Here is a 15949-nt window from a genome sequence, read left to right on the forward strand (position 1 = left end):
ACCATCTTATAGCCACTTGAGCTAGTCTTAAGTGGTATAGAGGCCCGACCCTTGGCATATATAAACGGATTAGATTTGTGTTTATGTGTAACGTCCCCGCTTCAAGTCTTCATTGGGCCCTTACACCCACGGACTAATGGCTCTTATACACGAGTTCGTCACTCTGACTGCTTCATGGACTGATGACTGACCCTACAGACCAACACGAGTGTTTCCAGCGTGCTTTGTCCTCACTCGCACGCTTCTTGGGAAAACTTTCCAAGAGGTCACCCATCCTGAAATTGCTCCAAGTCAAGCACGCTTAACTGTGGAGTTCTTTCGTGATGGGCTACCGAAAAACAAGATGCACCTTGTTGATATAGGTAGTACCAATCAATCCATTTAAGCTCTCTTTAACTGTGCAGTCCCATACCTACACAGTCTCAGAATCATCCCACTTGACCTTCCCCAGGCGGTGTGGGATTGCACAGCTTACCCGGTGTTTTCCCTTACGGATCACGGGACTACTGACTGTCACAATCACCCCCCCCCTTACGGGGTCCGACGTCCTCGTCGACCACACTTCCGGCTGGGTCAAGGCTCTGATACCATTTTGTAACGTCCCCGCTTCAAGCCTCCATTGGGCCCTTACACCCACGGATTAATGGCTTTTATACACGAGTTCGTCACTCTGGCTGCTTCATGGACTGATGACTGACCCTACAGACCAACACGAGTGTTTCCAGCGTGCTTTGTCCTCACTCACACGCTTCCTGGGAAAACTTCCCAAGAGGTCACCCATCCTGTAATTGTTCCAAGTCAAGCACGCTTAACTGTGGAGTTCTTTCGTGATGGGCTACCGAAAAACAAGATGCACCTTGTTGATATTGGTAGTACCAATCAATCCATTTAAGCTCTCTTCAACTGTGCAGTCCCATACCTACACAGTCTCAGAATCATCCCACTTGACCTTCCCCAGGCGGTGTGGGATTGCACAGCTTACCCGGTGTTTTCCCTTACGGATCACGGGACTACTGACTGTCACATTATGGCTCATTATTTTAATTTAGAGGCCCAACTATTTTTTTTTTCTTTTTAAATCACTTATATTTTTTTTATTAATTTTAAAAAATACTATATGATATTTAAATAAGGGTTTAAAATTACTTTTTTTATATAACCTACTAAATTTTAAGACCGACTATATATGTATAAGTGAAATATTGATAGGATTTTAGTAATTTGTTAAAGAGTAATTTGTAGCATAAATAATCAAGTTTAACTTCCAGTTGTAAATAAGTACCTAAATTTAATTTTTAGTATTAATAATACTTAAGTTATAATTCTGAAGAACTTTGTAGGTTCCTGAATATTAAGTGTTAAGTAAATTATCACGTGGCGATCCTTGATTGGCGTCCAAGTCATTAAATTTTTATTTTTTTAAGAAAAAATATTTTAAATATACTAATAAAAAATACACGTGGATAATGACTTAACATTTAACGGTCAGGTACTTACAAAGTTCTAGAAATATAATTTAAGTATTATTACTGTCAAAAATTAAACTTAAATATTTATTTACAACCAAAAATTAAACTTAAATATTTATACGACAAATTATTCTCTGCAAAATTTTATTTTAAGAGCATTCCTTCCATCTTTTTTTTTTAAAGTGAAAAATCACAAATGTGATATGATTGATGATATCTAATAACAAATCGATATATATTTATATGTATTTGATGTATATATAATTGATATGCATGCATGTGCATGTGCATGGGTGTTAGGGATTTTGATAAAATTATAAAGCTTTATATGCATGTATTATTATTATTATTATTATTATTATTATTATTTTCAAAGCAATGGCCAATGAAGATAAGAGTTCTTGTAAGAGTGACCCCCCCCTCTTTTCCTCTTCCATCGTCAATGTGAAAGCAGTATAGTCTGACATGAATATATATAAATAAATATATATATATATATTATCTTTTTTTTTCTTAAATAAGAATGAATTATTTAGTATCAGATAGCCTATTTGTACAGACATGTTGTCACGTGTGTCAAATTACTCCACATGAATTATTTAGTATCAGATAGCCTATTTGTACAGATAGCCTATATGGGATATGATTTTGTCTCGGGATGTATTTTCACGGAATGTATTCCGTAGTACATTAGATGGGTCTCAGGATACGTTTCTACTTTTTAACCTTAATTACCCCTAGATCAATCTCAGCCGTCAGATCAAATAACTCTCTCATCTGACGGCTGTCGTACATTATGGATTACAATCCGTGAAAGTACAATAACTGGAGAAAATCATATCCCCATATATATACACTGAGATGAGATGGTTCAAATGATGTTAGAAAATATTACAACATTACAAAATAAAGTTGGTACGTAATCCACTTGTCGATATATCATCAAGTGAAAAATGGAACCCAAGTAGGGGACCAATAACCCTACATTTACATCTAACACATATATATATATATGTATATATATATATATAATAAGGACAATTCCACACAAAGAGATAGATTCCTTATAACTTATAATAGAGAGAAAGAGAGCAGTCACATGCATGGTGGTCCTCCTTGGGTGCCTTATTTAGGGCTATATATATATATATGGGAATTGTTTTATATGTTACTTTTTTACGTTTTTTTTTTCTTCAAATTTACTATTTCAAGTATGCTTATGTGAATTCTATGTAAGTTGTTATGTAGATTTTAATTGTGATTTAGTTTGTTTTGTTAATTGTTATATGAGTATATATCTTGTAAAAATATAAAAATTACAAAAAAAAAAAAACTATTTTAAAGTATAAAAATAAAAAATTCCTATATATATAATACTAATCCCACACACCCACTCTCTAACAAATGCTAAGAAGCATGTTTGAGTTGTATTGAATGTTACAAGAGGTGTCATACCATATTTATGTATTTTATTAATATTAGGTTTCATATATTTTAATTTAATGAAATAATATAAAACTGCTAATTATTAAGATAGCGTTATTTGGTAACACTTTTATTTTTTTAATTTTTTAATCACAAAAATAAAAGTATAATTTTTATTTTTAAAAAACAAAAATGTTTTCTATAACTACCTTTGTTTTTTAATTTATAAAACAAAAAATAAAAGTGTGTTATGTGAAATTCATTTTTGTTTTCGTTGTTTGATTTTATTTAAGTCAGATTTAGGGTTGGGGGTCCGGGGTCCAGGTCCATGGTGGCATCCGGAGTCGGGATCGGGGTCTAGGGTTGGGACCGGGCAGGGTTCGAGGCTGGGCTTAGGATCGGAGTCCGAGTATGAGGCCGATGCCAATTCAGGGTCGAAGTCCAGGTCTAAGGCCGATGTCGGTCCAGTGCCCGGGGCTGGGATACGAGTTTGGGATCCGGGTAAGTTCGGGGTTCAGGTATAGGTTCAAGGTTGGGGTCTAGTGCTTGGGGCCGAGATATGGGTTTGTGGTCGGGTCTACGTTCAGGGTTTGGGTCTAGGTTCAGGGTTGGGGTCCAGGGCCAAGATCGAGTTCGTGTGGTCGGAGTCCGAGTCCAAGGACCGAGTTTGGGTCTGGGTCTGGGGCCAAGACTAGGGCAAAGTTCGAGGTCGGGACCAAGTTTGAAAAGTAAAATAGTTTTAATAAAAATATTTTCACAAGAAAAAATTAAAAAAAAAAATATATTACTGAACGACGACACTTAAGAGTACACAAAATGTAGGATTACTCATTTAACCCAAGTCAAATTCAACCCTATTAAATTACTATATGAGTAAATTTATGAAATTTCAGAGCCAATAATTATCCAAGTTGAATTTGTATAGATTGGCAAGAATTAAAAACTATTGGCCGAAGTCTGTTACGGGAATTATGGTGAATGAAATGATCAACGAGAATTACAAATTTTCTAATTAGAGATTGGTACTGTCTTGAAGAGTATATACCGACTATAGTAATACAATTCAACCTAACTCATAATGTACGTACGGGAGTTACATTTCCAACCTAACCCTATTATTATTATTATTATTATTATTATTATTATTATGCTTTAACCCACACGAGAGGACAAGGCGGACCCATTGAATAACTGTGGGGATTTTGTGTGTCGATTTTTTCTTTTTTTGAAATAATGTCGTTTTCTATTAAATATGTCGTTTTTCACAAGATATGTTAAGACATTACCGGAGATTGTGTCGTATTACATAAGTAGTGTCGTTTTCCCGTAACAAGATATGGTATTGTATACATTAATGACATTTTGTGATTTTACAATGCTGTCATTTTCTTTTTTACTATCAATAATAAAGCTTAGGTAATAGTAATACAACAAAATGACTAAAATTACATATAAGCATATACAAATAGCAAGACTATTAATTTCAAATAATTATAGAGACCAATATGAGATAATAGTTATAAATATTTATATCATATTAGCAAGCTAAAATCTTGATTATAACACTATATTGTTACAAACATGTATCTACAATTTGTGCAAGACAAAGCAATGTCAAAAACTTGTAATGCTTCCAAGCTCTTGATCCTGAGTTGTATTGGGTTTTCAGAAAAATAATTTGTTTGGTGACTTTATTATATATAAGAATAGATATATAGTATTTTTAAAAAGAGTATTTTAGAAATAAAAAAAATTATAATCACAGTTTTTCAGAATTTTACATATTTTTACAATTTTTAAAATTTTATTTACAGATTATATAGGTAGTGTTCGGTAACCATTAAAAAATTTTAATTAATCAGAAACTAAGAACAAATTATAAAATTTTGTTAAGTTGAATATAGAAAAACAAAAAACAAAATGGAAACTCAAAAAAAAAAATATATGTTTGAAGCTTATAATTATAATATATTACATATATAGTATGTAGCACATGTTAGAAAAAAAATGAAATCTTTATGATGTTTTTTTATTTTTCGTCAAATAATCTGTTAATTGGGTTGCTTGTGGTTAGAACGTCTCGGTTATATGCTAATTTTATGTCATTATTGAGGTGAGTTGAATGAAATTTCAGTTAAAAAAAATAGTATGAGGCTCAAGCATAATAAGACTAGATTTGTAAAAGAAATTAGATTGTATACTCATTTACTTTATTTGTTTTAATTTTCACCTCTATTTTTATATTTTTTAAGATATACCCACTTTTATAGATAATGTTACTATTAGATCCCTTAGGTTAATGTAAATTATATGCTAGATCTAAGTAGAGAGTGGGTATATTGGGCAACTCATTCAAAAAATTGAGTATATTTTAATAAAATTAATATGAGTATATTTGATAAATGGATACAAAAAAAGATGTATTTTTCAACTTATTTGTACCTAGCTTAGGCCTTCAAGTTAAATGAGCCCATGCCAGTTATATTGAAAAATATCACTATTATCAAACCTAAATTTTCTAAAAATAATTTTTCTTCTATTAGTTATTTGATCCTGATCATTATTATTGTAACTAAAAGCTACATTAATTAGTAAAAACATTAATATATGTGTATATTATAATATAGTAAGGATATATTATTACAACAAATAATTGAGAGCAAACATTTTATTAATGAAGCTAATTGGAAAAATACCAAATCTATGTCATCTAAGGAGAAAACCCTATCAAAATGGAAGAATATAACTCTCTCAATATTCTATATAATATTTATAACTAAAATTAAATACACATTATGTATAAAAATATTTACATTTGAAAAAAAAAATAGTCAATTTTTTTTATTATCGTGTATGTTATACTTATTTAAGATATCCTATAAAATTCTAAGAAATTTAGAATAATTTACAATATAATAAGTAATGTTCAAACAATCTATTTTACGTGAGTATAAAATAAAAGTGCATGCAATAAACTGTTTGAACCATATTTTTAGCGTGTTAAAGAATTGGACTAAAAAATTTGCTCGGACAACAAAATAGATAGGGGTACTATCAGTAGTCCCGTGATCTGTAAGAGAAAATACCGAGTAAGCTGTACAATCCCACACCACCTGAGAAAGGTCAAGTGTAATGATTCTAAGACTGTGTAGATATGAGATTACACAGATGAAGAGAGCTTAAATGAATTGATTGGTATTACCTATATTAACAATGTGCATTTTGTTTTCTGGTAGTTCATCACGAAAAAATTTCACAGTTAAGCGTATTTGACGTGGGGTAATTTTAGGATGGGTGACTTCCTGGAAAGCATACGAGTGAGGACAAAGTACGCTAGAAATATTCGTGTTAGTCTGCAGGGCATGACATCAGTGCATCCCTTTTAAGAGAGTATATTGTAGAATTGTTTAAGATTCTACTACTATAATTTACGAAACACACATAAGAATTAAATTATTCTAATATCACACATCCTTATACATGTCAAGCTTCTTTCTTTGAGGGTGAGAAGAAGAGAAGAGTGGTCTGCTACCACAACTCTCAGCTTGTTCTGGTTCTGGTTCTTCAATAGCCATTGGAGAGGATTGATTGAGATGAAGAAAAAAAAAACAAACAAAGGTTGCTACGGAAGTGGATAAAAAATTAAAAGAAGAAGATGGGCATGAAGAAGATCTATGGAGAAAGAAAGTGAGAATCTTGGAGTGGAATGGAGGCCATCAAGGTTTGGGTTGGGTCTCTCCGAGAGCGAATGGGGACCGAGGGGGTCGATCAGGGTTGGGCAACATCAACAGGGGGTTTCAGGATTAATGGGTGACCTCTAGCGGCAAGAGAGACCAACGAGAGTGAGGGGTGTCGAGATTAGGTTGGTTTCTATACATGCTCTTTATTGCCAGTTTGATACTTAAAGAGGTTATTAGTTTCAGTTATCAACTGACACTATAAAGGTGATATAAATTTTTTAAAAATTCTTTTGAATCTTGGTTTATGATTTAGTGTTGGTTGACTAACTAACGCATGTTGGTTTATGATACGTGCACTTACTTAGTACAATTTTCACAACATTAGCAAATTTACAAAACATGACCAAACTACACCTAAATTTCACCGAAAAAAATAATAACCTCCCTCGACTAAAAATTTAAGAACGAAAAACCCTAACAAATTCAAAATTCTTAATAATTTACTTGTCATTATTCTTCATGCCATTTATATCTTTGTAATTTGTCACCATTTTTTTCAACTAAAATTTAAATAATAATAAATATGAATTTCCACAAACGAAAAGACCCGACCTCCACGCGATAGGGCAAGACTCTTCCCATTATCCCAATCCAACGACCACGTTCCCCCGTCGTTCACTCCATCAAAAAAAAAAAAAAAGTCAAACCTCAAACCTCCATTTTCCACAACCCAATCAAATCCTGCCACGTATACATTCATCCCACACATATAAATTCACAGCACATTCTTTTGAATCTCTTCTCTCTCTGCAAATTTCCTCGCCATGGCCAAACTCTCTCTAACCTTAACTCTTCTCTTCTTCTTCTTCGCTTTCTCTCACGCTCGTTTTTCCTTAGATCTAACCTCCTCAAACGACGTCGTTGAAGAACCCGAATCCAATCACATCTTCTTACCCACACAGAGACCCGAATCCGACCCGAATTTCCTCAACACCCAAACTCAAAAACTCGTCGTATCTCAACTCGATGAATCTGATCCCAAATTAACCTTCATCTCTTTCCGACCGATTAACGGCCGTCAATTTCCAAGACGTCCGTTTCCGTTGACTTTCCGTCACCGTCACGGTCACCGTTGTCGCCACCATCAATTTCGGTTGAGACGATCAGATCCGACCGTCCGATCGTACGGTAACGACATGATCTTGTCCGATGAATTGAGCAGAGATCAGAGCTCAGAAGAAGATGCTGTGTTTCGCCACCACCACCACCACCGTCACCTCCGCCATGGTCACCACCACCACATCAACAACAATTATCACCATAACCACGAATATGAAGGTAACAATGATCATGGTTACAGTAATGGTTTCATGAGGAGTTTTCGTAAGTTTTTGAATCTAGATTGAATCTTAATTATGATTGACAAAAATAAATGAAGTTTGATCTGTTTTGAGTTTTTTTGAATGTGTGAGACTTTTAATTTGTTTTGTATTAAAAACTTAAAAGCATCCTTTTGTGATGTAGAAAGAAGCTCCTGTTGTATACATAAATATATATATTTATATATATATTTTATATTTATGGATAATCTGAATTGAGTTGTTGTGTTTGTGAATTGCTATTATTATTATTATTATTTTCATTTACTAATTTTTGCTAGATGAAGATGAATAAATTGGAGTTTTTAGAAGTGAATTTTCTTCAAAATACAAATAAATACACAAATTTAATATGTATATATAATTAATAAGCACTAATTAAATTATTATTACATCAAAGAGATATGTTTAGTAATTAGAACAAGAACCTCTTTGTTGGCTACTGATGAGCTGAGAACACGGAGAAGGGCTCACCAGCCGTGAAGCTCCGACCACGTCGGAGCATTGCCAAGACGGTGTTCTTGGTCCGGCTACGCCGTGGAGGTTAACATTCGAAAGACAAACTCCGGTGAACGGAGAGTTCTTCAGTCCTCTTATTAGACCTGCCTGCATAACCCCAACTCCCCAAACATCATTAAAGGTAATGCCTTTCACAATTGGAAGTGCATTCGGGTTGAATCTATCGTCCGGATGATCTCCAACGTCACCGGAGATCTTTATTCCTTTTCGGGCATTTTCCATATAGACATTAGAGAATGTTAAGTTCCTTATGATCCCTCCTCTGCCTATGTTTGTCTTTACGTGGATTCCAACTCCCATGTTGAAAAGGTTTATGTGTTCTGCATAGACATTCTCTACTCCGCCTGAGGTTTCGCTTCCAACCGCGATTCCTGCAAATGGGGATGAGCCTGTTACTCTCCTGATTGTGATGTCTGAGCTGCGGCGGCCGTATGCTATTCCGTATTGATCCCATCCACTCTTTATAGCCACGAGATCGTCTCCGGTGGAAATATACGAATCCTCTATGCAGACGTTAGAGCTAGAATCTGTGTAAATGAATTGTCCCAACATGCATATAGTGTTAGAAATTTCTTGTTCTTGTCATAACTTAAGTGGTCGTTATCAAATCATTTTCACACGAACTGAAAATGAATAAGGTCTTTTTCTTATGGCCGCGGGCTCTGTTTTTAGTTCTTAAATTCAAATAGCATAGAAATGATGAGGAAGGTGTTGTTTTCTATCAAATAGGATTTTTAGAATCAGAAGCCACACAAAATTCATGCACGTACTACTAGCCTATTAATTCCAATCAACATAAAGACAACAAAAATGAGTCATAGATACTTGCCTGGATCAATTCCATCAGTGTTGGGAGAGTCACGTGGAGCTAATATTGTAACATAGCGCACGACAATATTGCTGCAAGGGAAAAGAAAATCCTCATAATTCAAATTGAAGATATGGGTTATATAATATATATATTACAAAAAATTGTTTTAAAAGAAGTTTCGAATACTAGCCATTGAGTTAGAAAAATTGACTTGAAACTATAAGTTGGTTCAGTCGTGTAAAGTTCTTATCTACAATGTTAAAATTATCATGACAGTAAAAGATGCTTGATTACCAAAAGCTATTCAAATCAGTTTGTATAAAAAAAATGAAAATAAATGACCAATGTAGAAATGTGTACCGGTTCTTGATAGTATATATTTATCTTAATCTTATGCAAAACTTAGCTGAATATTACCTGGAATAAACAGGGTGAATGTTCCAGAAGGGAGAGTTTCGCAAGATGACGTTTGATATAATAATGTTTTTAGAATTCAAGAGTTCAATAATATTTGGTCTTGTATATTGCAAAGTTCTTTGTCTCCACATGTTCCACCAAACGTCTCCTTGGCCATCAATGGTACCATTTTCACCTGGGAAGATAAAACAGTAAAACTGTAAAGCACATCTCAATATAAGCTCACATTTGCATAATAATTCTCATGTATATTTAACTAGAAGCGTTATTCACCGTTTTGAGTAAGTTACCTACCAGTAATAATCACATCATGGAGTCCATCTCCATGAATAAAGCTCATATACCTTCCACCAGGGAGCTCCCTCCCTCTTCCATAAGAGGGCAATGGGGCAACTAGAGGCCAACTTGAGGTATCCTGAAACATCCACAAGAGAAAATTTGTAAAAACAGAACAGTTCACTTTTATATTATAGAAATCTTTGCATGTATTAAAGAACTTGGTATCTATAGAACGCTATAACATGTAAGAGCCCACAATTCAAATCTAAACAAAGTCCAATAAGGAAACTTTTGAAGAAATCATTATACAGGGCGTGAAGCTTGCTCAAGTGATTAAGTGGGTGTATGTTTGTGGTGGAGAGAAAATGGAACCTTGATTTAATTAATGTCAAATATTAGAATTAAAAACTTCTTGTTGAATCAAATTGAAAAGCCTATTTACATGCAATGTATTTTGTCAACCTTAAGTTCATAGCAAAAGTTTAAACCACCAACATTGTGCCACCTACATTTTCCAGATTCTAAATCTTTAATTCATGCCTGGCATAACATTCTCGAGATCAAAATAAATTTTCATCTCTTTGGTTGGTAAACATTTTTTTAAGACAGAAGACCTGTGCATTATAGGCTTACCCAACTCACAGCAGTATATGAGCTTATTTAAAGTTTTTGTTACAGCACAAGGAGTTATTTAAGCATCAATACATTAGACAACATAGGCATGAATGATAATGATATAATATCCAGGCCATGTGACCATGTCAAATGGGCTTAATGACCGATGTGTTGTTGACCCATGTCGTAGTAAAGATAAAGAATGATATCTTAACTAACCGTACTAGTACATAATATTTTATATAATTGGAAAATAATGTAGCTTAATAATATAAAATGAAAACACAGAGTAAGCCGTGTAGAAAGAAAATTAAAAAATAAATAAAAAGGAACCAAAGATATTCTAATTTTTAAAATAATGATTTCTAATTTAATAATTTAAAGAAAAGACAACAGGGGCCACAAACTAGCTGTCTAACTATCTTTATATATGAATAGCTAAATGCACCCATGTTACTCCATAACCCACTATTTCAATTCCCTTTCAAGCTTGGACCCACATCTTGCCTCATTAAGATCATCTTAGTTGTTAATCCAATTTAGACACACAATCTAGTTTAGTCAGACATAACAAGCCCATGTAGATTTTTTACTATAAAGTACAAACTAGCAAAAAGAGTTACAATTTTTAATTATGCCAGCTTAGCCTACCCCATAACCATAGTTATGTCTTATGACCAAATCCCATGACTCTGATTTGTCACAATTTTTTACCATCTATTAGCAACATCAAACAAGTGATACTCCAACTGGGAAATCAAACTCGTTGTACAGATTAATGAACCCCAAATAAGTGTTCAAACTTACTAAAATTGTATCAAGCAAATACCATTCAGCTTAAAAGTGAGTGTAGATAAATGAATAGATTAATGAATCAAAATAAATGTAAGCTTAAATGAAATAATACTAGACAAGAGAGAGAGAGAGTAGTTATGTACCTGAGTGGCTTTGATAACAGCTCCTCTGGCCAAATACAGAGTCATACGGCTAGTGAGATTAAAGCTCCCTGTTAAGTAAACCCCAGGTGGTATGTAAAGAAGCGTACCACCTCTTCTTCTCAGATGCTCAATTCGATAAATTGCCTCACGAAACGCTTTTGTATTCAACGTTCGTCCATCACCGACACCCCCAAAGTCCGTAATCGAAATCTTATCGTTTCGGTACCTCATTGGTACTATGCCAGAGCACGTTACCAGTTCCGCCGCCGAGAGAGAGCTCAACAACGGAGCCACAGCACAGAGACAGAGCAAAAACGAACCCGCAAATCGAAGCATTTTAAATAAGGAAAGAATTTTTTTGAGGGTTCGTGGTTTGGATTTTCCCGAGAAAATTAGCAGGAGAGTGACAAAAAGTGCTTTAACAAACAATGATTTACGGAATAATTATAACAAAAGGAAAAGTACAAATCAAATCAATGAAGTATTTGATTATAGATCTGCAAAATGATCCAAGTAGAAAGCTCCAAAATGGAAAATGAAACGATCGATTAATAAATAAATAATATAACCTGCATTAATCATAATAATAATACAAATTAATTCAATTCAACACAGATATATACCAAAGAACCGAATCTTAATATCATAAGAAGCAAGCAAGAGCATGAAAATTAAAATACAAGAAAAGATTCAGAACTTGAAAAGAGAAAAAGAAAAAGTAAAATACCAGTGAGTGTGAGTGAGAGTGAGAGGTTTTGAGGTTGGATTGTCAACTGTAATGGCGGCTGAAGAGGTTTGTTTGGTTGGTCTGAAAGTGATTACTTCTTCTTCTTCTTCTTCTTTCTTTCTTCAATGGTATTTATATAAAGAGAAAGTTAAAGCTAAAGGAAGCTATGTTGCAAACTTCTGATTCTGCTCATAAATAAATAAAATAAATAAACTAATTAATTAAAATAAATTATTTTATTTTATTATAAAAGAAAAATAAAAGTGTGTATTTATTTTGTTATTATTACTGAACTTCTCCTCGTGAGTAGAGCCGTTACGTATTGAAAGTGATTTTTTATTTTCTTTTTACATTTTTTTCTTTCTAAATTAAATCGCATAATTATGACGTAATTTACAATTTTTTGTCATAATAATTTATATTTAATTAATTTTTGTGTGTGAAAAGAAATAATTTTTTTTTAAATTTATTATTGTTTCAATATTATTTTTATTTTTAAAAAATTTTGAATAATTTATAGTGTCGAAAATAAATTTGAAATTTTTTAAACACATATAGTAAATTAAAATATCAAAATTTTATTTTCGATACTATACTGTGTAACGAACAATATTATAAAATAATTACAAAAATATTTTCACATATAATTCCAAATGTGAATTGATTAAAAAATTATAATTACCATTTCTCTTTTAATCAATTACCAAAGAAAAAAATGTTCCGTTGGGTAAAATTTGAAGTGAGAGGTAGCCATAAATGATAAATGTAGAACGTGAATATGAATACGTGTAGTCTGTTGAAATTTATTACTACATTTGAAAGAAAAAAAAATGAAATAATTTAAGCATGATCAGATGATCCAACGGTCAAAAAGACAAAAAGTGCTCTTAAATAACATTTTTCAATTGTTGATAGAAATTAAATGAGTTCCAAAACATTATTTTATAGTATTATTTTGACTAATTTTCTTTGGGTAAATATCATTTTGGATTCTGTGTTTTGCAAAAATTATTAATTAGACTTTCTATTTTGTTAAATAACAAAATAGACTATGTATTTTCTAAAATGGTACAAATGGGACCCTGAATTGATTTTTTGTTAAAATAAAATTTAATTATAATCCGATCTAAAAGTGTTATGACAAAATTATTTACATTTTCTTTATCTGTTCTTATTATGAATTGTTTTCAAGTTGATTATATTAAAAAAAAAATTGTCAAAAATTAAGCTCAAGTTCTTATTTTTACTATTTTAGAAAATACAAGGTCTATTTTGTCATTTAAGAAAACACAGGGTCCAATCGGTAACTTTTACAAAACACAGGGTCCAAAATAGTATTTACCCATTTTCTTTCTTTGTTTTGTCGGTGTTGTATTATTGGTGAAAATTAAGAAGTAGTACCATTATTTTTTTTCTTATAATTTTTTTAGTTACTTTTTAAAAACAAATATTTAAATCTTTTTTTTATTTTTTTTATAATAATGTTTGTTATACTCATAACATCATTCATGTAAACTTTTAATTTTTTTTTTTGAATAATTTATAGAAGTATCTTTGAAATTTTCTAAACATGCATGATAAACTGAAATATTAAGAATTATGTTTACAGTATTGCAAACTATTTGAAATTTTTCTAAAATCTACAAGAATGATATTATAACTATAATGAATACTGCTATAAAAAAAATTAAAAAAAATATTTCAACATACGATTTCGAGAGTATAACTTGACTAAAAGATTATAATAGTAGATTATAATTATCACACCTCAAATCAAAAACCTCAACAAAAAGAATGACAAAATTTAGAAAGATAGTATATAAATATTTTATCATTTTACTTTACATATATAAAAATAAAAATAATTAAATATTTCCAAAATATACTTAATTAATATTATTTGTTTTAACGTAAATACCTTGAGTTTTTAATTGTTGCTCCTAAAATCGCCCAATATACGTGGACCAGTCAGGAAGGGACACGTGGATCAAATTACCTGAGAAGAACTGCTAAGTCTTTAAATGACACCAGGAAGCGTTATTCGCATGGGTCCCGGAAGATACACCCGGAGTACAAGGTACTCTCGGAAGCGAGCATAGCTCAAAGGCACTCCGGGACGTGTCAGGTCTCTCCCGAGACATCAAGTCGCATTTAATGCCGCATGGGAGGAAGCGTGTTGGGACTGTGCACGCAATAAAGTCTGACGGCACATTCCCCAAACAGCAGCGCTACAGTAATGATCATTTAAATCTAGCGACGGCTACTCTGCGAAGAGTCACGTCAATCATAAGACAAAAAGGACATTCTCCATAAAAACCCTACAGCACCTAGGGATTTGACCATGCATCACCCATGGTAGATTCATCGGAAATGCCCAACTTTATGGATACTTACAGACACATGTGTAAGTACAATTATAGGGATTGCCCCACTAAAACACTATAAATACCCCCTCAAAGCTCATTTAATGGGGTCGGAAAAATCTTGGGCAGCAAGAGCAAACAGAGAAAAAAGCTCACCAAGAACATTCCTTGTATTAAAGAGAGAAACATTCTCCCAAGTGTAAGATCTGTATTAAAGACATCCATAAATATCAGTGGCTCGTGGACTAAGGCTCATTAACGCCCCAACCACGTAAAAAGTCTTCATCTCGCTTTCGTACAGCTCATTATTATACTCATATTTTATTGGTTGCCGAAAACCTCGGTCAACATTTTGGTGCTTTCATTGAGAGCTGAGGAAAGCTGCTTCGCAACAAGCATTTAACTTCACAACAATGGTGGAGACGAGAGCTACACGTCACCCTCCCCCTCTAGAAGATGCTCAAGATCCCAATGAAGAGGATGTAGCCTCGAGGGCAGCAGAGGAGTCCGAGGAAGAAGTTCCAGATGAAAACCACGAGGAACACCTCGACGAATACGCTTACGATGATGGAAGCTACCAAGAGTTGGTGCTCCTCAGACAAAAAGCCATCGATCACGAAGCTGAGATCGAAGCTCAGAAAGTGCAAAATCAAAAGATGCATGAGGTGATGCTAGCCATGCAAAAAGCCATGGAGGCAGCTGGCATTCACGTGCATCCCAAGGCAATGGCCGCTGGACTCGACGGGGAGCCGACTACGTCTTCGCCCAATTCCCAGCAGCAAAGGCCTAGGGAACCTAGCCCTATAAGGCACCCTGCTGAGGAAAACCAAACAAAAAACCCTACTTCTGCCCCTGGTCGGAAGAAAAAGGCGCAGGATCCGCGTAAGGTCCGCTCAGATTTCCCTAAAGGGAAAGGTCCGCAGAGGGGCAAGCCCCAAAGAGGGAGTCTTGGCCCTCAGGATCGAGGGGACCGAAAGAGCGTTTCCGTGCACCAGGAACCGGGGGGTAGAGGAAGAGGGGGACAGAGATGTCCACCCGTTGATTTGAGAAATCAAATCAATGGGAATCAAGGTGACCTCCGGGCTCATCTTGATCAAAAAAGATACAGACCCGAAGTCTCCTCGGGTACTGTAAACGAAGGGATTATGGCAGAGCTCGCCAGCCTTCGAAAAGATATTGCCCGAGTCTCCCGGAGGCAAAAGGGAGATGACTCCGACTCGGACAGTGAGGACCGGGAGCCCTGCGCCAAGCATATCCTGGAGGCGGAGCTCCCTAAAAACTTCAAAATGCCCGAAATGGCGGCATATACTGGGAACTCCGACCCCAG

At 34.0% G+C, this 15949-nt stretch overlaps 2 protein-coding genes across 2 annotated transcripts; one reads left to right on the plus strand and one right to left on the minus strand.

Annotated features, from left to right (window-relative positions):
- The first annotated feature begins 7358 nt into the window (after nt 1-7358).
- LOC115715767 (uncharacterized) lies at nt 7359-8189 on the plus strand. The gene has a single exon (XM_030644440.2). It carries the CDS (start codon nt 7399-7401, stop codon nt 7978-7980), a length of 582 nt encoding a protein of 193 aa, XP_030500300.1. The 5' UTR covers nt 7359-7398; the 3' UTR covers nt 7981-8189.
- A 52-nt stretch (nt 8190-8241) lies between these two features.
- Nucleotides 8242-12447, minus strand: LOC115715766 (probable polygalacturonase). The gene is made up of 6 exons (XM_061116104.1): nt 12260-12447; nt 11533-12101; nt 9995-10115; nt 9701-9875; nt 9302-9372; nt 8242-8999 (listed from the first exon to the last, which is right to left on the minus strand). The coding sequence occupies exons 2-6, from the start codon at nt 11866-11868 to the stop codon at nt 8362-8364; spliced, it is 1341 nt and encodes a 446-aa protein (XP_060972087.1). The 5' UTR covers nt 11869-12101; nt 12260-12447; the 3' UTR covers nt 8242-8361.
- Between the last annotated feature and the right edge of the window lie 3502 nt (nt 12448-15949).

The sequence above is a fragment of the Cannabis sativa genome, chromosome 5, assembly GCF_029168945.1.
Source record: "Cannabis sativa cultivar Pink pepper isolate KNU-18-1 chromosome 5, ASM2916894v1, whole genome shotgun sequence".
NCBI classification, from domain to species: Eukaryota; Viridiplantae; Streptophyta; class Magnoliopsida; order Rosales; family Cannabaceae; genus Cannabis; species Cannabis sativa.

Excerpts from the sequence above, each read along its gene's own strand:
- LOC115715766 (XM_061116104.1), bottom strand. The coding sequence starts at position 11,868 with ATGCTTCGATTTGCGGGTTCGTTTTTGCTCTGTCTCTGTGCTGTGGCT. Across the intron at positions 10,116-11,532 it reads CTGTTATCAAAGCCACTCAG|GATACCTCAAGTTGGCCTCT; the intron begins GTACATAACTAC and ends TGGATGTTTCAG. Across the intron at positions 9,000-9,301 it reads CACTGATGGAATTGATCCAG|ATTCTAGCTCTAACGTCTGC; the intron begins GCAAGTATCTAT and ends TCATTTACACAG.
- LOC115715767 (XM_030644440.2), top strand. The coding sequence starts at position 7,399 with ATGGCCAAACTCTCTCTAACCTTAACTCTTCTCTTCTTCTTCTTCGCT.